This window comes from Erythranthe guttata, chromosome 13, assembly GCF_056151865.1.
Source record: "Erythranthe guttata isolate IM_541 chromosome 13, IM_541, whole genome shotgun sequence".
Taxonomy (NCBI): Eukaryota; Viridiplantae; Streptophyta; class Magnoliopsida; order Lamiales; family Phrymaceae; genus Erythranthe; species Erythranthe guttata.
This window is the reverse complement of record NC_142545.1, coordinates 13629097-13651741: the sequence shown is the minus strand read 5'-3', so window position 1 is coordinate 13651741 and position 22645 is coordinate 13629097. Positions and strand designations below refer to the sequence as shown.

General features: G+C 35.2%; 2 protein-coding genes and 1 non-coding gene across 5 annotated transcripts; 2 read left to right on the top strand and 1 right to left on the bottom strand.

The window, feature by feature from the left end:
• Positions 1-3410: 3410 nt before the first annotated feature.
• Positions 3411-3484, top strand: TRNAI-UAU (transfer RNA isoleucine (anticodon UAU)). The gene has a single exon. It is a non-coding gene; the product is annotated as a tRNA-Ile (tRNA).
• Positions 3485-7278: 3794 nt separating this feature from the next.
• Positions 7279-9952, bottom strand: LOC105968013 (transcription factor TCP4). Of its 3 annotated transcripts, none has more exons than XM_012992603.2 (3): positions 9826-9952; positions 7758-9736; positions 7279-7648 (listed from the first exon to the last, which is right to left on the bottom strand). In XM_012992603.2, the coding sequence occupies exon 2, from the start codon at positions 9114-9116 to the stop codon at positions 7797-7799; it is 1320 nt and encodes a 439-aa protein (XP_012848057.2). In that variant the 5' UTR covers positions 9117-9736; positions 9826-9952; the 3' UTR covers positions 7279-7648; positions 7758-7796. The 3 variants fall into 3 exon arrangements, with proteins under 3 accessions (XP_012848057.2, XP_088668254.1, XP_088668253.1); XM_088812128.1 differs by having other exon boundaries at positions 9849-9922; XM_088812127.1 differs by having other exon boundaries at positions 7758-9759; positions 9826-9891.
• Positions 9953-13386: 3434 nt separating this feature from the next.
• On the top strand, positions 13387-21813 carry LOC105968023 (P-loop containing nucleoside triphosphate hydrolases superfamily protein). Its single transcript, XM_012992614.2, has 10 exons — positions 13387-14116; positions 14675-14889; positions 15904-16054; positions 16596-16787; positions 17835-17997; positions 18106-18320; positions 18608-18784; positions 19064-19186; positions 19554-19905; positions 21448-21813. Exons 1-9 carry the CDS (start codon positions 13706-13708, stop codon positions 19863-19865), a joined length of 1959 nt encoding a protein of 652 aa, XP_012848068.2. The 5' UTR covers positions 13387-13705; the 3' UTR covers positions 19866-19905; positions 21448-21813.
• Positions 21814-22645: the final 832 nt, after the last annotated feature.

The following is a 22645-nucleotide window of genomic DNA, read 5'->3' as shown; positions in this document are numbered from 1 at the left end:
CGAGGATTGAAGGCTTGGTGTGGATCCTTGTTCGTGCGCCGAAGATAGAAACGAATTTGCTCGCGAAAACTGTAAGTTGCTAGATTAGATTTATTCCGTTTTAAACGAATCTAATCAAAGCATGTTAATAAAATTAAAACCGGCTAATCTAGAACCTCTTGCGAATTTTCATTGAATACTGGGCTTCACATCCCAACACCAACAAATTAATCTCAGCCCAATCAATAAGGTATAAATAACAATATAATTCATTTATTAAAGAGTAAAGAGCAGATTGCCCCCTAAACTATGGACCGTTTTGCACTCTGCCCCCCAAACAAAATTTTTTTGCACGTTTTTACCTGAACTCGTTAATTCATTGTACGGTGCCCCCTAAACTGAAGTTTCCGACAATTTCGATTGGAATGTTAAAACACGTGCGTTGCACGTGATATTTACAGGGGTAAATTCGTCCATTCACTTATATTCTATGTATTAACTATGAATTAATCATTAAAAAAAAACAAAACAAATTAAAAAAGAAAGTGTCATCTTCTTATTCCCGTCGCCCACCAACCCTTCCAAACCCATCCCCAGCCAGAAAATCTTTCTTCCCCATGCCGCCGATTCGATCCGCCTCCATTTCTGCCATTCTCTCTATCCATCACCACCTATTTTCTTGTCGTTTTCCTTTACAGATTTGATCCATGGCTGTGAGAAATAGGTCGAAATCTTTGGCCCAATTGTTTCGGGGGAGAATGCTTCTCCGATGAAAATTTTGGGGGATTTCGGTAAATTTTTGGGGCTTGTGAATGGCACGTGCGTGAGATTCCGGTGACATTTGCCGGTAAATACCACTTTTAGGGCACCGTGCAACAAAAAAAATGAGTTTAGGTAAAAACGTGCAAAAAAAATTGTTTGGGGGGCAAAACGCAAAACGGGTCATAGTTTAGGGGGCAAACTGTTTTTTACTCTTTATAAAATGTACGCCCTACTATCTGTACAATTCTACAATTCATATTCTCTCAACTACATCGACTATCCGCACGTGTGACTTGAGCGTCGGAGGGTTTCCCTCGGATTAACCCCCGACTTAGATTACGTGTTTTCTGTTCGCATGATTCTCAAGTTAATTAAGGTGTCTTAGGACCATCTAACTCGTGAGCACGTGATCCAACTTGCTCTCTCATTTCTTTCCACTCCAATACCCCAGGTGATCAATTTCTAGCATCATCACTATCATACTATGATGAGTATATATCCATCACTATGGATGTGCAGTGTACGGTACGATTCGATGTTTGGCTAAAATCGAACATGAACTAAATATATATAAAAAAAAGTTGTAAGGATCCATTTGGATGGAGGGATTTCAAATCCATAATAATAAATTCCTCGAACTTGTTTGGATTGAGGGATTTAGGGATGAATTTCAAATCCACACCCCTCTTTTTTAGTTGTTTTTTGAGCAATTGGTGTGGATTTCAAATGACTCCAAATTGAAATCATTTCAAACCCCTTCCCTGAATCAAATTCCCCTCAAAATCCCTCTATCCAAACACACTCTAAAGTTATAAAATCAAATACGTCGGTTATGTAATGGACCGGTTGAATTCGGTTCCACTTTGTGTTTGGGTTATTATTATTTTTTCCCGGTTCAAGATAAACGATTTGTTTTATTTGTAGACACATACAACCAAATTATATATATTTTTAAGCAGAAAAACCAACTTCCATTAGACTATTTCAAAAGGAGGGAAGTGTTACATAGTCTGGTGATACATCTAACAAAAGAGCAAAAACGATCATTATACAAGGGTTCAAAAAGACAAGCTGGAGCAGTATCAAAAAAACACAGCTTTGTTAGGATCTAAGGATGCACCAAGTTTAGCAAGTGTGTCAGCAACACCATTAACTTTCCTATAGCAGAACTTCATGCTGACATGCTCGAATTCTTCAATCATTTATGTTGCGTCCTGGAACAGCGTAAGCATTTTAGTGTGATGATTCTCCTTCCTGTTGAGAGAAGATAAAAGATAAGATGAATCAGTTTCAATAAAAAAGTTTTCAATATGCATGTCTTTTGAGATTTTCAATCCCATATAAAAGGCCCAAACTTCAGCTTTATTATTCGAAGCAATACCAATATTCTTAGCAAAAGCTGAGTTATAAAGAGACGAGCCATAAATATTAAGTTTAAACCATCCCGGGGGGGGGGTCCACTTAAGGTTAATACTTTGTTGGATAGTATTAACCTGCGGATCTTTAGGAAGTAAGCACTTGTCAATATTTAACCATTTTTTTGTATTATTGATAGGTTTGTTTTGGAAGATAGCTTTGTTACGAGCTTTCCAGATAAGCTAAAAAACAACGTAACGGCTACTTTGTTCGATAGAGTTGGTTGGTGGGATAATGAGTAGAACATATTACATAAATGTAATTTGTTCTTTTGAATGAGGTTGGGAAGTTTTAAAAGTAAAAGTTTGAAAATCGGGCATTGTAAGCAAATGTGAAAGGTATTTTCAGGTTTTTCATGACAAAGAGGGCATATATTGGATTCTAAGATTTTCTTTTTGAACAAAAAATCCAAAGTGGAAATGCTGTCATGCGCAAGTTGCCTGATAAAGAACTTAATTCTATGACAAACGTTGAGATTAACCAAATTATATATTTTTTTTAACTTGACTATATTACGAAGGAGTAGAAAAACTCAAATAAAATACAACATAACATAAAATATTTAAATGATTAATATATGTACTAACGTCAATTTACTTTCATCAATCTCATAATTGAAATCATGTAGTTATATATGATTCAAATCACAATGCCATCATTTTTTTGTCCCACGATAGTTGGTCTATCAGTTGGAAGTAAGCTTGTGTCATTGACCTAGTCGTTATCGAGAACTTGACCGCGTGGTTATTTTGCGCTATCGATATCAATATGTCACTTTTGTATTTCATTTAATAAATATTTTGTCCTCGTCAATTTGAAATTTGTTACATCTGTTATAACACTCTAAAGTTTTAGATGAAATAATCGAAATATTCATAGAGAAATCATATCAACTCTTCATGCCATGTTGTTTAAAACTTAAAAGGGATATGTAAATCACTTCGAATCCAAAAAAAGCACTTAAAACGCTATTGACTCTTTAATTATGTGATTAACTTAATTGCAAAGTACAGTTATGTGTTTTTTCATGATATGGTTCAAGTCAACTGTCGTATTGTTTCTCAATAAAAAATAAAATAAAAAGTCAAATGTCTATTTACTAAAATAGTTTATTCATAAAACATATTATAATTAACAAAAAATTAGTTCAACAAATAAAATCTGAATCTAGAATTATTAATTAACAGCACCATTTATAGGGAAAATGTTGTGTTAATTGTTATATATGATGTTATAAAGTATTTTATCAAAATAGTCCCGTAGCTCAGTTGGTTAGAGCGTTGGTCTTATGAGCCGAAGGTCGCGGGTTCGAGCCCCGCCGGGACTACCTTTTTTGATAAAATTAATATTTGACCTATTTTGAAAGTCTTATTTATTTTTAGCCCCAAATTAGTTACTAAATTAATATTTGACCTATTTTGAAAGTCTTATTTATTTTTAGCCCCAAATTAGTTACTTATTTAGTAGGCAGCGTCGTGGGTTCGAGTCTTGAGACTACACCACCTTTTGTTCAGAATATATCTGTGACCTACATATTTTGAACTTCTTTTTAGCCCCACCATTTTTGATAAAATATATATGTGACCCTATTTTGAACTTTTTATTTCTCTTTGACTCCAAATTGGTTACTTGGTAAGAGGGAAGAGTTCCCACATGTGACATTTTTTCCCAATTTCGTGGTTTTTATACTTAATTTAGGACATAAAAATAATTAATATTATTCTTTACAAATATTATAAAATTTTCATTGTATGATTTGTAATCGTGCACTTTTATATTTTTCTTTCCAAGATTGCAACAAATTTCTCTATTCCGAATTTCAAGAATTTTGATTTGCGGTTTCTTTTTTGGATTGGAAGTAGATATAAATAATTGGAATTTCGATCGAATTTCAATTATCCAAAAGTTCCGATCTTTTTTTTACTAAAAAACATATGTATAAGCTATATTTTTTTTTTATCTTACTAACAATAAATGTTTAATTATATATTTGTGTTTTTTTTTAAATATGGACGAAGCAGGTATAACGGTTGCAAAAAATGTGACACCACGCGGCTAACAAACAACTCCAAATACAACCAAACTGACTACAACCAAAAATTGTCCAACATAGAATAAACAAGAACATGCCAAATATAGAAAAAAAAACTCTTAAAATAGACACTGCCGAAAATGAAAAAAAACGTGAAAATCATGACACCTATGTAGAAGACTAACGTCAAAAAGATGGATATCCAAGCTGGTCCATCCGAATCATCTACTGCAGTGGAGGTACAAGCCAACTCGACATGATATTTCAAGTTGACTAATGCATAAGCAACTGAACTGCCATATGATCCAATGCTCCAAGATGGAAAGACAAGGGTTCCACGTAGCCGTAAGCGACTATGATGAGAATCAAAAGTTTATACATTTTTTTTCCGTTGGCATGGTATATCTTATTATAAAAAAAAGGGTAAATTACACCCACACCCCTGAGGTATGCTTAAATAATTTTAAGGTCCCTATGGTATCGATAATTACACTCACCCCCTGAAACGTAGTTAGAAACTCTAACGGGATAATGCATTGGATACATTATTCCGATAGGGTTCTAATGGACTATTATTTTTAGCTAGTGGTGGAGATAACATAGAGTTATGGGGAGTTATGTGGTGAAATAGCTCCCCCAATATTTCTTAAATCACCCATAACTCTTTGTTGTCTTCACCAGTTCCTGAAACCAATAGTCCGTTAGAACTCTATCGTAATAACGTATCCAATGCATGATCCCATTAGAGTTTATAACTACGTTTCAAGGGGGTGAGTGTAATTATAGATACCACAGGGACCTTGAAGTTATTTAAGCATACCTCAGGGGTGTGGGTGTAATTTACCCAAAAAAAAATTATGAAAAAAAAATCTTAGTTTCTTTTTCTCCACTATTTTCTTCACCTCGGTCACGAAAAATATTGAAAGTTTTTGAAAATTATATGATTTTCAAAATTAAAAAAATTCCAAAAGTTTTTAGATCTAAAATAGATTTCTAATTTTTGAATTATGTGGAATTGGAATTGAAAGTAGTGTTGTACTTGGAAAAAAGTTGCAAAGTTTATTAAAAGACTAATTTTGATTCGCAATGTCCGACTTTCACCATATTGTATATCAAGTTCAAAGTAAGCAGATCACACACAAACAACTACGCAATTGATCCGTCAACACAAATCAATGACACAATACATGCAAACCCTAATTTTGTGAAAAATTAATAAAGAAACTTCTTTATTGGGAGAGAGAAACTTCTTTATTGATTCACAAACGCCTCACACACACACTCAAAAATTACAAGATAAAAAGAATCACTCAAGAAAACTTCACAACATACAGTTCTCTTCACAAGCAATATAATAATGATCACTTTCTCTCTCTCGTGTGTCATTTAGTCCCTAACATAATGAATTAGCTAGATGGGTCTTTGTTCGATACGTTAAATGCTCTCGTTGGTGTGTCCACTGTGGCATAAAACCGCCTCACATGAGAAATATACCACTTGCACCATTCGTCATACTCCACCTCAACATGAGTTATTCAGCCGGAGGATTTTTAATAAAAGAATAATATTATATTTTGCAAAAAAATCATATAATACATTTATTGAGAGGAACAAAATGAAGTTAAAAAGTACATTAATAATAGACATATATCTCTTATCTTGTCAAATTTGTCTTTTTACTTTTTCCCATTATCTTTTATATGATTCTACTTCTACATGCTTTGCCTCAATTTATGGTGATTTACAATTTTGCACCGTCAACTCACTATATAACCCTAAAATACCCTTTTAGGTTTTCTGAGTTGTTACTCATCAGCAATAATGAAGTACCAACCAACAATGCAACAACCATCCAGCAATTGTCACCATCTAAATACTATCCAAATCTTTTTTTCCTTTACTTTTTATTTATTTATTATCTTTTTTTTTTTTGTAAGGTAAGAAATTACAACTAAAATAACAAATTCTTAAGAGGTACAGACAGGGAATTACAGGCTAGGGGACCATGAATTGGTAGCTAATAAGTACCATCTTCTTGAGATATTTTTTATTTTACATATCTATATATATATATATATATATATATATATATATATATATATATATATATATATATATATATATATGTGTGTGTGTGTGTGTGTGTGAGCGGAATTATCCGTTATTGAGATACTACACCCGGTGATTTTTAATCATTGGTGTGCTTAAATAACCACTTACTAAACACACATACATGTTTATGTTGGTGTTATTATCTGATATCGATCAACGATTAATAATCACCTAATATAGTTCATCGGGCATAGCATTAAATAAACCCTGAATTATCGTAGTCCTACTAACAATCAACAAATACTAATCTAATAGTAGAGTATCACCTTATATAAATTTCAAATAAACACCCTCCTAAAGAATCTCAAATTAAATTTACTAAATATTAAACAAATTATTTGTTAAAAAATAAAATTAAAAATTGGTTCTTGAATATAGTCTCAACCAATAGAAATGCAGTGGTGGGTGAGGTATCATAATCTCTATTTTGTCCATTTACAGAATAATCTCCTCAAATCTCTGCCAACCAATCCCAAAAAGGATAAATATATACAGCTATAGAGTTACCAGTAAATTACCTAAAAATGCTACTTGTAAAAATAAATAAAAATAAAAATTAAAAATCCAATCTTTGAACCAAAAATGAAACATTTCACCCCCACCCCCCATGGAAAACGACCCCCTATCCGGAATGCTCCCCGATCGACAACCAATCAGCGATAGGGATGTAAAAACGAGTCGTCGTCGTTTTACCGATGAATTAGAAGGCAGTAAATCAAGAAATGAGTAAGAAGTATCGATATCAATATATCATCACATAAAATGAACAAAGAATTGACCATTTCTATACAGAGGAAACAACCTAATTGTTCCTCTCACTTTCATTTGAAGTTAAAGGAGCAATAAATAGCTGAAATCATCATCAACACAGCTATTGTATGTATTTTGCTTGGAATATTCAAAATTGTAAGGCCCTATTCCAGCTTGGATTGCATTATTTATTCCCAAACAAGATTAGAAAAAAATAAAAGTCGAGATTTTGCACGAAAATGAAAAACTTTATTTCATTAAAACATGTCTTGTCCCCTCCTATGATGCTAAAGTTCGTGATCGAATATTAGAAGCTGCATTATTAGTAACCGGACATAGTAGAGAGTCTTGACAACAACGGAAAATAGAAAACATAGTCGATCAGACGCCATTCATCTCATTTAGGCATCGAACGGAAACTAAACGTTGGAGAAGAAAAAAAAAATTGAAAATAAGAGAAACGGACGTAGAATAACGAACCGGAGTTGAAAAAGAACCCGAAAACTAGTGTCGGGATTCTTCACCTCAACGGTAAGTTGCCGTGTTCAGTAAAGCTCACTCAAACTTGTTCCCTTTGCTTTCTTGAAATTGTAACACCTGCAAAGTGAGTACATTATAGAGAAAAAATGTATCATAAACTCATTATTACAAAGTACAATGTGAATAAAAAAGAAAAAAATAAAGAGGGAATTGTTAGTGTTATCACCTGTTAATGGGAAAAAAGGGAGTCTTGTGAGCTGGACTTTTAATGGCGAGAATCGGAGGAAGCAGAGGAAGGCTTGTCGGGATAGCCATCGTGCACCTCTTGGTCACCTTGGATTCGTGCTGGAATGTTGAACCCCGAGAAAGAACCGATGCCGGAGCCAAATCCTGATGGATAGATGGGCAGATGGTGGTGGTAGTGTTGATCGGAGGTGGTGGTGGTGGTGGAAGTTGTTGATATGGTGGCGGCGGATGGGTCCATCCAAGCACGAATCGAAGGTGTGTTACTGGACTGAAGGGGTCCCCTCTGTGAAACAAACTGGTTTTGGTTTTGGCTTAAGAGCTGCTGCAGCATTGGCTGAGAAGGCGAATTGAACAAGTAGTTTCCACCGTCTCCTCCTCCGCCGCCGCCGCCGCCGGAGTTCCAAGACTGCTGCCTGTGGAAGCGGCTGAGCTCTGCCGCCTGCTGGTGGTGGTGCTCCGTCCCCCAGCCTGAAGTACCGTCGAAACCTAGTGGAATGCCGCTTAGCAGAACATGACCTTGAATATGTTGTTGTTCTTGATTTGTTTGTTCTGTGTTGTGGTGAGTAGGGTTCTGCTGCTGCTGATTGTGGTGGTGGAGCAAAATTGGGTCTTGAAAAGAGTGTAGAGAAAGCTTCAAGTCTTGGCTATGGCTAGTGTTTCTTGACTGGAGAAAATCGGGAGTTGGGAAGCTGTGGAACTGCTGCTGCTGCATAGCGGCGGAACAGGAGCTAGCCACGGCGGAGGCGCCCATCGGAAAGAAGGACTTGATGGTGTCTGCAATGGCGTCCGAGTCCAGCGACGGCGGAAGAAAGCTCGAACTCTGTCCTCTGTCTTCTCCTCCGAGCATTGCCGCCATCGAACGTTTACTCGAAGCGCCGGAAACACTATTAATCATCAAATCATCATGCTGCAAACCAAGCTGCTGCTGGTGGTTGTTGTGGTGGTGGTGGTCTAGCTCCGCCGCCGCCGCCGCTTCATGTTGTTGTTCGAAACTCGAGTTATTCGGTGGCGGCGCGGAACAGTTGGTGGGGTGCCAGGGTGGCAGCTGGGCGAGCTCGTCGATGGAGGATTTAGCCTTCTTAATGAGCCAGTCAACGGCCTTGCTCGGCCGGTCGTAGCCGAGCCGGTCCTGAACGTCGTAGAACTGTATGGCGGTGTGTGCGGCCAACCTCACGCGCCGGTCCCTCGGCCCCTTGGCGGTGCAGACTTTACTATGCCGGTCCTTCCTCCCGGTGGACCTCACAATATGCCCGCCTTGCACCTCCACTATCTCCCCCCCGCCGCCGCCGCCGCCGTTCCTCAGGCGCACTCGTGACGGCGGATGGCTGCTCTCTGCCATTTTATCGGCCAGTCTAGTAGCATGTTCGGCGGTGGCCTCCAGCGATAAGGAAGAAGAAGGAAAGTACACGCTGCTTTTCTTCTCCGTCTGTCCGTCTAATAATCCTCCGTAAAAATACCGCCGGAAAACTTCTCCCTCCGGCGGCTCCACCTGATAGCGGCGGTGCTTCTGCGACTGATCTTCTCCCTCCTCTTCTTCCAGACTGAAACCCTCGTCCAGATTTTGAATTTTCCTTCAATTACCAGTAATCAAAACCCTAATAATTTCATCAACCTTAAAACAGCGTCGTTTTAAAGGCCCTAACCCATCCTCTTTAAAATTTACACAAAGCTTCTGAATGAAGGAATTCCTCTAGCAACCGAAAAAGCTGGAAGCTAAATGAAGAAGTGATTGTTATTTCATAATCGTTATCCAAACAGGGAATAGAGGTTATAATAATATAATATGAGAAAACAGAAGGTAGAAAAAGGTGTGTCGCTGTCAAGGGGCTATAAGAGGGGTGGTGTGGGAGGCAGTGTTTGGGTCAGAAGGGAGATTAAAGATCTCTGTAGAGATACCATCACTGCCCTTCTGCTTTTCTGCTTCTGCTTCTGCTTTCCTGCTTCTGCTTTTTGTACAGCCTACACAAAACCCCCAAATTCAACTATATTTAAAATAATAATAAATTAATTAATTAATTAATACAGTGGTGTTTTCTTTCATTCACAACCTAAATTTGCCCTGTCTACTTGCCTACTTGTTTCGATTTCCCACCCCTCAGCTTTCTCAATCCCAAAGCCAATGTTTGCTTCTTTTTGGGAGATATTAATATTAATATTTTTCCTTCTTTATTTTATAAGATTATTTATTTGTTTAAATTATTTAGGGTAAATTACAGTCGCCCTAAAGTAACCTCAAATTACGAAAAAATCCATCATATTTCAACTATTAATCTTCTTACACCTCGACAATTGCGGTGTTAAATTTAGTGGAATTTTCTAGATTATATGGAGTATTTATTCTCTGGCTTGTACCATTTTATCCCATTCGAGCTCCATATTTTAAAATAAGATGATCATATGATGCGTCTTTTGGCTTGTAAATATCAGATTGTGGTGCATTAGAAACTGTATTTTTCCACAAAACGAGTACAAGAGAACATTCCACGGTATCTAGAAAAATATGTTGAATTTGACACTATAAGTGTGGACGTTTAAGAAGATTTATAGTTGAGGTGGGTGGTTGTAATTACCCAACTAGGAGGAGAGTTTTCGTATTTTGACCTTATTTCAGAGAGTGACCGTAATTTACCCAAACAATAAACTGATTTTTAATTTGTAGTGAAAATATCTATCAAAGATTTGTTTTCGGTATCCAAAAGTTTCTCATGTCAATTATAGAAATCTTAAACCAATATAATTTTATTTGGGGGAGGTGTTTGAAAATAATTCAAAAAGGGCCAAATAATTGTTTTTCTTTTTTAATAAAGAATTTTCTCAATTTTTACCTTTTAAGAAAATTGCTTAGAAAATTGGTGTGTATATGTGTGTGATTGTAGAGGAATAGATCCTCCAAAATGCCACCATCTTGAAAGTGACCTAATACAGCTTTTGTGGTTTTTCTGGCATCCTTTTTTGAATTCCTCTCTCTCTTTCTTTATTGCTTCACTTCAAAGAAGAAAAAAACACCACCATCGGCATCTCTTTTTCATTTCATTTTCCATTTATTTTTAGTGGGTAAATATGTAAGCATGTCCATAGTTTCGTAATTGTCGGTTTCCGTGATTTCATGAACCAGAAGTATCGGCTCGGAGATTGACAGTTCCGAGCCTGGTTCATGAACCGGAGGTTCCGTATTGGGTTTTTTTTTTAGAGGAGAGAAATTAGTATTAATTATAAAATTAAGAAAGGCATTATGTCAAGAAACAAACATAAGAAAATGTGAATAGTTCAAACACATATCAAAACATAGATTAATATTGTACAATACTGGATTTCAGTTTGGACATTTAGGGTTTGTTATGGTAAATATAAGGGTAAATACTATTTTTTGATCTCTCTGTGGTTACAAACTTTTGCAGATAATTTTCTTGTGGCTCGTAATATAGCACATAACCTCCCTTGCGGTTGATAGTTGAAACTTTCGTTAGTTTTTACGTCAAAATTAACTACGCATGTCAAATGCCAAAATACTATATTTTGCAGATGATCCAGTACTTGAAGTTTGACACGCGCAGTTAAGTTTGACGGAAAAATTAACGGACACTACCTCTATTACGAACACAAGGAGGTTATCTGCAAAAGCTTGTAACCACGGACGATTAAGTGTTATTTACCCTAAATATAAATAAATAAAACCATTCAATTTTTTCTTTTCTTGGACAAACTAGATGCTTGTAGGGAGGCTCCATAAACATCAGAAATAGCAAAACAATGTTTTATAAAGTATTAGAATATTTACCAGCAGTGAAAGTAAATGTTATTTAATTTATAGAACAATATTCCCAAGTATTTTCCAAAAATGGCACCAAAATTTGATCAATACTTTTATACAAGCAATTACTATCACTTTGTTGCAAGATTGAATTCGACAACTATTCTTACTAAAAATCAATCATCTCGACCCCACCAGCTGTCACCTCTTTTTTTCTCTAGTACAATTCTTCCAATTCATCAATTGAGTAAACTTTAATCCAACTTTTAAATACGTGTTAAAGTTTATCGATATGATAAAGAACCGAGCTTTAATCATCGTCATTGAATCCAATTATCAAGTTTAAAGTAGAACTGGGCATTGGTCGGATCGAAAAATTATCGGCCAATTATTTACCTGATTTGATCAATCGATTTTGCTGAATATTGAAAATCATTACCGGGCCGACCATTATGAGTCAGATAATGGTTGACAACCCACTTTGTGGAGTAAACAATGAGTCGGTTGATTGGTATTATTTACCATCTATTTATTTATTGATTTTATTTGTAGAATAATAAGATGTTTTATAAAAAAAAAATCTGAAGATATTTCAAATTTTGTGAAAACTTGTATTTCAAAAATTAAAACTTTAAATTTAAGAGTTTTTTTATTAAAGATTTAGAAAAAAATAAAGGGTGAATTACAACCACCTAGTTGAAGTAGAGCCAATTTATAGAAAGACCCTCATTTTGTAGAAATTACATGCAGATCCCTGCAGTTTGTAAATTTTTTACATCAACCCCCTTCAAAAGGGAGGTAATGTAAAAAAAATTACAAATTTCAAGAGTGTAGATGTAATTATGGAAAGATAATGGGTTTTTTTTATAAATAGACCTTCTCCCAAGGGGGCGGTAGTAATTAACCCAAAAGTAAATATATAATGAAGAGTATTTGAGTATAAAATAAGAATTAAAAAATAGAAATCATACATAGAGGTTTATAAATTTGTGTTTCGAGTATTACCTTTTTTATATATTATTTTAACATTAATAAAATAAAGAATTACATTAATTATTTATAATATTTTTTTATTAGTGAAAAATTCATCGACCGGTGTCATCCAACCAACTGACTATTGATTAAACTAAAAAACGTTGGCCAGCCCATTTATATATGGCCCGGTAAAATTTGCCGGCCCAGCTATATATGAGTCGGTTAATTATCAATTATCAATAAAAAAAAATGGAAAACTAAAGTTAAACATTTATGATACACAAAAACAATATTCAATTAAAGTAAGGAATAAAATATTCAAATATATTGTCACGAAGAAGGACATTCCGGTATTGATTACTATTTAATTATGCTAATGTCAATTTATAAAGTGGATTTGGTTAATTGCGATCATTAAGTAGTACGGAGTATATAGTTATTGTGATTAATCCGTATATAATTATTGTGATTAATCATTTGCGGCTTCATTTGTCGATTGAGGTGGTTAATGACAGCTTTACAGAATAGAAAAACTAGATTAATCGCATTAAAGAAAAACAAAATCTTGCAAAGATAAAAGGTAAGTAGCATTTTACCTCTTAAATTATACATCGATCTGTACTTTACATGCATCTTCTTAAATAATATTTCTTTAACAATCTTCCTGGACTTAAAAAAAAATGTGTTCTATGATTACGAGTGAATATTGATGACTAAGCGGTTGGAACAAGTAAGTATATGTCAATTGACCTAAAATCGAATCTCTTTACCAGCGGTTACTAAATCTAACTTGTCGCACATGGTTCGACTCTTCAATTCAATCGCTCGATTGCACGGTGCATGTATGAGCTGAATGCACTCTCCTATTTCCAGTTTAATTAATGTGTATTCATAACGATTTTTGTATGTAATTAAAATTAGGGATGCAAAAACTAAATACAATTTGTTTCATTTTTTTTTTTGTAACTGCGTCTGCAAATTACTGTCAAACCCTTGTTCTAGAACTGGGATATTCATAATATATATATAAAAAAAATAATAAAAAAATATTATTTGTCTGTGAATACAAATTGGAATATGCTTTCTTTCTCCTCCAAAAATCTCGGATAAGCAGAGAGAGAGAGAGAGAGTCCCCATTTCGAAAAATCCCCAACTCCCAAAACCTAACCCCCGCATGCCAATTTTACCGCCAAAAAACACAAATGCTCCACTCTCATCCTCTGCTCCACCTCAAACCTCCGCCAAATCCTTACCCGACCCGAATACTCTCCTGCCTCCGATTCCACATCCCGACCGAACTCACATTTTCCGGGCCGGGTCTCCCGAATCGACACCTCCAGGTTTCTCCTCTTCTACACTCATCGCCGCTGAAATACTCGTCTGATGATAATGTCACGGCCACCGCCGAGGATTTCAATGTTGAATTGGGCCGGCTGCTGGCGCTTTTGCCGGAGGAGATGCGGCGCAGGGTGAACGAACACCCGGAGCTCCAGGATTTGATTGAGGTGGTCATGGACTTGGGACGAAAGCCTCTGGCTAGGTTTCCGTCGGGGGATTTCGTATTGTCGGAGCACCCTATTACCACGGAGGAAATCCAACATGCCGTTTCGCAGGTGCGTGCTGATTCTATTATACTAGCTTTTTAGTTTCATGGAGGGAAATAGGCTTTAATGTTTGGTGACTGTATATGTGTTTCATTTAGTGTGAAATCAGATATAGTATGGAGGTAGTGATTTCTACTTTTGATCTCCTCCCCCAGTTCCTTTTATACTGTTTCGATTTCATGTGTTTGTTCTTTGCTGCAACGTTTTGTCAGGGTTTTGTTTTAGTAAAGCGGAAATAGAAGGTAAATCATCCGGTTGGCGTGCATTCAAAATCAAAACATATAGATTACTAGACGGTTTTCGGTTATTTCAGTTATGGTGAATTTGGAATCCTTTGATTTTGTGTCGTTTAGTTTTAGTTTCTATTGATTGGAACTTAATCGCTTTCTTAAGCATTTGAAATCATGCTTTTGCAATATTGTGAAGTTTTTATCGATGGGGAGCATTTCAAATCCATTAGAATGATATGAAAAAACATCGGAAAATATTGAAATCTATAACTCAAAATCCTTTAACTCCATGACATGTGAGTGTTGCAGCTTGATGATATGATGCTACATGTCACAGGTTGGGGATTTTGCAGTTGATAATCGAGCTGGAATTAGCAGAACATTGCACCGGATTAGCGCCATTAGAAATAGGAAAGGTGCAATCATTGGTTTAACTTGCCGCGTTGGTCGTGCTGTGTCTGGAAGTGCTAACTTATTGCGAGATTTGGTTAAAGATGAGGCTTCCATACTACTTATTGGACCTCCGGGGGTGGGAAAAACCACAATTATCAGGTCAATATTTTGCACATTTATGTAAAAAGGCAATGTTGTTTATTCTCCTTTTGATGTTGTGCATGTTGATGTGGTTACTTTAGCATGTGAAATGCATTGTGAGAATAATTTTTTCATTTTTGCTATTATTTGGAACAAACGATTACATTAATTTTGGTGGTTCTATCTGTGTTCGTATTTCTTGAATTTCTACTAATTAGTTTTAGAATTCTGAATACTGATCCTTCAGATGTACTTGAGTTTGAGCGTTGCTTATATTTAAAATAGTTAGTGAGATGAGTCAAATTTGACATAACTCACGCACTACTATGTATAAAAATGTTAATTTTCGCCCATTTCTATTTCAGGAAAGCTTTATTTTCAGTGTTATATTGTATACCTATGCTGAGATAGTCGGCATATGAAACCTTGATCTAAATTCTGACAGGTTGTCACTTAACAGTACCATTTAATATATGCTTGGACATGTGCGGATCTGTGGGTGTCTAAATCCCGTGACATTGTTTTCCTTCTTTTCTGCTTCCGCCCCCAATCTTGGTTCTTGAACTCAAGCTACAGTACATATCATTTAATTGGAAAAGAAAGTAAGATCGGTTTAAGTTTGAAACATCTTTCTACCAATGCCATATATTCCGTGACCAATAGTTGTGGACTCCCTCAATCTCTCTCTATGAACTTTTTTTTCTACATTCAGAAATAAGTTAGTAGTCACACGCTAAAATTCACGTGCCAAAGTCTTCTTCTCATGTATTTATCCCCCATAAAAGTCGGGGTTGAGAGTTAGTGGAGTCACTCATTACGTCAATCAGAGGATAGTCTTGAAAAAATCTAATTTAGGAAGGAGTTCGGGATGACATGGATGGACACAAGAGTAATAAATTTGATAAAAATGCAGTATATGCTTTCAACGGAGCTTACTGGTACTGAACACTATAAAAATTGATTGATTTTTTTATATTTAGGTATCAGTTCAAACATGCAAAAAGTAATGGTTGTTAACTTATTGTTCTTTAGGGACATAGCTCGCATGCTGGCAAGTGAGTATGGGAAGCGTGTAATGATTGTTGACACCTCAAATGAAATTGGGGGTGATGGAGATATTCCACACTCCGGAATAGGAAATGCTCGAAGGATGCAAGTCCCACATACTGATGTGCAACATAAGGTATGAAAATTGCTACCATCTCCCTATGTCCAAAAGATGATACAAGTAAAATGCAACAAATGCTACTTTTTGAAAATGGTGTGATTATAGATATGGAAGTAGAAGGTCTACGTGGCTGTTACTAATTTATTTTCATAAATTGGTTATAGTATCTAGACTAGAGTTTATTGCTACCATCTCTACCAAAAAAATATAATCACATCAAAGTTTTAGATGACTGTGAACCATTTTACTCAATTATGAATACAGCGAGTTGTATTATTTCAGCTGACACTTAGTTCTTTATGCAAATGATATAGGTCCTCGTATGAAGTAATAATTTTTGGTTATGCGTTAACTCAGTCTGTCAAATCAGGTTCTGCCTAGCGGAAACATACATTTTCGAATAAAGTGTTTTTAATATACTGCGAATGTCATGCGTAGCTGATTATCTACTTGGCTTAAGAAACTCAAAAATAAGTTTGGACTTCTACATTCTATGTAAGAGCTTTCTAAACAGTTTAATTATATTTGCAAATGCATGTTTGGTTTATTCTTATAGGTACTGATAGAAGCTGTTGAAAATCATATGCCACAAGTGATTGTGATAGATGAAATTGGCACAAAGCTTGAAGCTATGGCTGCAAGTACGATTGCACAACGTGGAATTCAGCTTGTTGCAACTGCTCATGGAATAACCATTGAAAATTTAGTGATGAATCCTGCTTTAGAGATGCTTGTTGGTGGAGTACAGGTAATTTCTGATGTGAAACTAAGGTATTCAAAAGTAATAATGAAATTATTTTCTACTGATCTAAGACATGATCTCGATATATTTTCAATTTTCTGCATGGTAGAAACCTCATTTGAACTCACACTCTCACAGGCTAATATTAATTGGGATCCTGCTGCAAAAAAAAATGTGTGATACTGTAGTTGGGTATTGAGAAGCCCATTAATGCAAGAAGTTCGGTATGAATATTCTGGAATCTAATAAGATCACGTAAATAAATTATTCTTACCTATTAAGAATGTTTGGTCTGATAGGCAAAACTATTGAAGATTGCCTTGGACAAACTTTTCTAGATTGCCTTGGCACTCGTTACTTAGATCTTTACCCCTTGCAACCAGCTTTTGATGACAAACAAACTCTCACGCTGTTCTGCAAAATTTGTATTGGACAGTTGGTGATCATGTTCAGGCCCAAATTCTGTATCATGCATCACATGCCGTGGGAAGTTTTAGTCATCTATAGGGCTGACTTTTGAACATTTTTTCTTCATTATGATTTTACACATTTCTCAGAGTAGATGATGATGCTTGACATAAACTTTAGCTATACGGAATGATTACAGGCTTATGTTTTCCTTACTCGTGAATATCAAGTCCTTGTTGATATTGCTATATTCTTAATCTAGTGATTGTACCATACGGAGGTATATTGATTGACTTTTTGTATTAGATGGAAATGTCAGTACTGATATGATTATAATATGAACCTTATCTATTACGAGACCCGTTATCAATACGCTGAAGCAAATTTCAAAAACATCCTATATGAAGGATTTAAAATATGGAACCTTGATGTTGCTTATATAGAAGCAGGAACCCTGGTACAGTGAACATGGTGGATAAAAACTTCAACCCGTTGCTTATAAAAAGCTAGAATCATATCCAATACATTGCTATGGTTGAGAGTTACCTCATGACTTGAATTTATTTACGGCATCTTTCAGTTATTTTTCATGTCTTGGCTGGATTAACTTTTTCACATATTTCACATTATCGCTACTGTTCCCAGAGTGTCACATTAGGAGATGAAGAGGCAAGTAGAAGGGGTGTTCAAAAATCCGTGTTGGAGAGGAAAGGGCCATCAACATTCAGTTGCGGGGTGGAGATAATTACTAGGACAGAATTACGAGTCCATCGTAATTTAGAAGAGACAGTGGATGCTTTACTTTTAGGTTTGATTTCCTCCTTCTGTATTACAAATGATGTTTCTGTTGTTTTTCTCATTTCAACTATCCTTTTACCATTTTGAATGCGCTGTTTTTCCCTTGTTCCTTGAGTAGGCCGCAACCCAAATTATGAGATTCGAAAGATAAATCAGGGGTCAACAGACGAATTTGGACCAATATTACACAGGCATGATTTATTTGAGACAAGCAGGGAAAGTCGGGTTAAAGATAGTTCAGAAATAAACGATGGATCCCCATGCCATGACAATGTTGTCTCGGAAGAGGATTCTTCTAAAGAGGATGATGCCATCTGTATATTTCTTTATGGGGTAAGAACCATCATAGTTCACGTATATATACATACATATCTATAAGATCTTGTTATCATGCAATTTTTCTTATGCAAAACTGAAGTGCAACATACAAGGAATCATCTTCCTTCTATACCACATTTCATTTCTTCTGTGATTTTAAAAAGTTCATGATTTGTAGATGGGAATGATAAATCTGTTTCAAATCAATTAATGTAGCAAGATTGTAGAAAACTTGATATACCTTGGTTAGATTCACTATGAGAACTGGTATACTATGAACTTACATGCAAGCAGTGTTATAGATATCGGAGGCGAGTGTTGTACAAGGGATGAAACAGTTGAAGCTAGATGATACAATTGAATTTACAGACAACATCAGTGAAGCAGATGTCTTATTAGCATTGCAGTCCAAGCTCAAAAAGAATTCTCGTCTTCAAGCTGCTACAAGATCTCGTGGCATTCCTATTTATATCAGCAAGGTATTACTGCGATTGTTTAGTTTTTCGATTCTTATTATGAATTATCATTTATCATTACTAACAGTAAGCACTGAATACATATATATATATATATATATATATATATATATATATATATATATATATATATATATATATATATATATATATATATATATATATATATATATATATATATACATATATACAAATATCTTTAGCCTCGTTTTATCTGATGAATATCTCTTTCCGTCTTGTCATGCTTGATCATTTTCCTCTTCTTTTCTCACTCTTTTGCAGACTAGCTCTTTGGCTCAGATAACAAAGGCCATGCAAGCTTTAATGTCCGATTATGCCGATGGTTTTGACTTCTATGAATCAGAAGTTAAGGCAAATGACTCAGAGAAAATTGATGCCTTGGAGGTAATTTAAATTTCTTTTCCCCGTGCATTTATATGATATACTTACTTTCTTCTGAAGATTGCTGTTGCAAATTGTGCTATGTGCTAGATACTATATATGGAAAACTTATAGTTGAGTGGTTAAAAATGTTAGACTACTCATATAAGCTAATTGCAAGTTGACTATTTCCTAACGCTAAAATATTTGATAGTACAAACTTTTCCTATAGCTCATAAAACTGAATCTGCTAATGAAAGTCATTAATTCCCTCAAGAGGAAGAAACTTGTCCATACCCTAACGCCTCTGCCATGTAGCAATGACGATTATTCTAATTGTAATAGTTTGATTGAAACCTATTCAACAAAGTTACGTTTCTTGTGCAAAAAGGAAGCACGGATTGCGGTCGAGCAAAGAGTAATTCCAGAAGGGGAGCCAGTCGACCTGCTTCCCCGCCCATCAAATATATTGTTGCTTCAGAAGAAACTCATCCGTAAATATAATCTTAAAACTGAGAGAGTAGAATCTGAGATCGGTGTGCGGCTTAGAATCCTCCCCCTCGAGAGTACAGTAGATGAAGATGATCATGAAGGTGAAGAACCTGATGATGATGGTAGCATGTTTGGAGAGTTATACGGGTTAAACGACCACACAAATGGGTCTGTCTTTGGTGTTGATAGATTACCTCTCCTTCCTGACTAGAGCAGTGCAAAATAAATTAGAAAATACTACAAAAACACAGGTATGTTTGCAAATCTCTTATTATTTTGGTCAAACTTGCTAATTATTTAAAAAAAATAATGCATTATGTGTGAAGATTGTTGATAAAAGTTATGTTATCTAGTAAACTTATATTTGTAACGGAAAATTGAAAAAAAAAAATGGCATAGCATAATGTTGTTAATTATATTAAGATAGGGCTAAAATCCAGTAATCAATTGCTACATTGACTTTGTTACATCACTGTTTATGGAAACTATATAGAATGTCAATCTCTAACAAAAGTATTATGTGTTTTATTTGATTATTTCTAAAAACATTATGTTAATGTCCATAAGAGAAAGAAAAGCAAAAGGACAAAAAAAGAAAAAAAATAATAATAATAAAAAATTGCTTCAGGAAAATGCAAATCTTGAGGCAACACATCTAGATTTGATTAGGTAGACCATTTATTAGTGCTAGTTTTTTTTTATGCTATTAATATTCTTTCGGTTAGTTGTTTCGTGCCTTTTGGAAGGAAACCGACTCCAGAAAACACTCGGAACAAACAAGATAAGCATAAATATGACATGAACTTCAAATTATGAGAAATTTGGATAGCTTTCAGTGTTTGACAGTATATCAAAGTTAGTGGCCCAACACGAATTTCGGCTAAAGATTCAATTATTAAATTCATGTTTTATGCTCTTTTTTTCCCACTTGAAGCAGTATTAAAAATGCTTATCCAGAATCCCATAGTCAAACCTTTTTTTAGGAGTCTAATTCATTGCCCTGACTACTAGTAGTTTTCTTTAAGCATCATCTAATCATGCACTGACTTAAATATCATATTTTTTACTGTAGTTGACCTAAGATTGTTGGTGGGTCAGTCGGGTTACCTGGGCAATTGGCATTTTCTTTTTTATTTTATTTGAAGGATTGTTGTGGTATTGCATATTTTTATATATAACTGAAGTATATTGGTTCGTTGCGGTTCATTTTAAGACATATACCTGGTACAATGGGAGGTAATTAACTGCAACACTTGGTAAAAAGAACGATAAATATCAACGATGCATTGCATTTCTCTGTTTGAATCTAATCCATGTTGATTTGTTTGATGAGGACTAATTTTCCTGGTAAACTAGTCACGTGTTAATTCCTGTGATGGCAGTAACAAACGGCTTATCACGGAGATCGTGCAACTTAGATTTGTCAAGAAGTACATAGTTTCATTTGCGCATTTATTGCTTTGAAGTTCATTTCTTGCTCTCAATATTAATTCAATTTATTAACAAGGTTTCTAGAAACAAACTTCGACCTTTTAACTATCTGTTTGTGTCCAGCAAGAACCTATGTAGAAATTGGAAATTTGTTTTGCCTTTACTAGACGATTTTCCGGTCATTCCAACTCAGCATCCTAATTTGTCTGAATGCGTCCAAAATCTTGTCTTTTAGAGATAAAAATAATAACCCCTCCAACTAATTAAATGAATAAATAAAAAAGGATCTAAAGTTAATGGATCTTCTGTTTATTTTATTTTTCAGTTTTGGGATCATCCTCACTCTTTTTGCACCTTTTTAGGTGGAGAAAACGTCGACATCCAAAGTATTGTCCGTACGAGAATGACGTTTGCTCGGAAAACAACATTTGTAAGGTATTGAAGTTGCACTTTCGACTTATTTCCGCTACACACTTGTACATATATATTTCTAAAACTATCTCCTATGCATTTCGTTTGGGCGAGCGAGTACAGAAACGAAAAACCTTCACTAATCGAGTAAAACTGTTTAGTGATGGAAACGAAAACCGCTTTCAAAAATCCATCTGCATTTGTTTATTTTTATATAGTATAGCTTTTTGTTGTGTTTGGTGCTTTGTGCAGACCAAATCAAACATGAGGATCACAAAATATGTTTTAAGTGCACATTAAGCACTTGTCTTAAGAAATCTAATGTCCAATATAAAGCACTCATCCTTTCTGCTAATCAAATGACATTAGAGATTAATTTTAATAATATCATGTCCGTTTATATTAGCAGTTGATTTAACTTTTATTCAAACTCCAAAAACTTGCATGATCTCTAGCTGGCATTCAACACTAGTTTTCCTATTTTCTGCATCCCTTCTTGTCTTATGGTATGGAAAGCCAGTTTACCTTTTTTTTTTTGCCTATTCACATAATCATTATTTGATCGACCGATACTCCTGCTTTTGATTATCGTCGAATTGAAACGAGGTCGAAAAAGGTTGACATCATTGTTTTATCGTCGAATTGAAACGAGGTCGAAAAAGGTTGACATCATTGTTTTTATTAATTAGGGTAAATTACGGCCACCCCCGAGGTAAGGTCAAATTACGAAGAAAACGCCTCATGTTTGGGTAATTACAACCACCCTTGTATTATGAATCTTCTTACAACGTCCACCCTTGCAATATCAAATTTAGTGAAAACTTCTAGATTATGTAGAATATTCTCTAGTTTGTACATGTTTCACTCGATTCGAGCTCCACATCCTGAAACGAGATGTGTCTCTTGGTTTGTAAATGTTAGATTGTGGTGCATCAGAAATTACATTTATAACTAGAGAACGTTGCACGGAATCTAGAATATTCTGTTGAATTTGACACAATGAGTGTGGACGTGTAAGAAGATTTATAATTGAGAGGTTGTTGTAATTACCCAAACAAGAATGTTTTTTTCTTTGTAATTTAACCTTATCTCAGTGGGTGGGCGTAATTTATCCTATTAATTAAGGATGAGAACTTAGTTAATGTATTA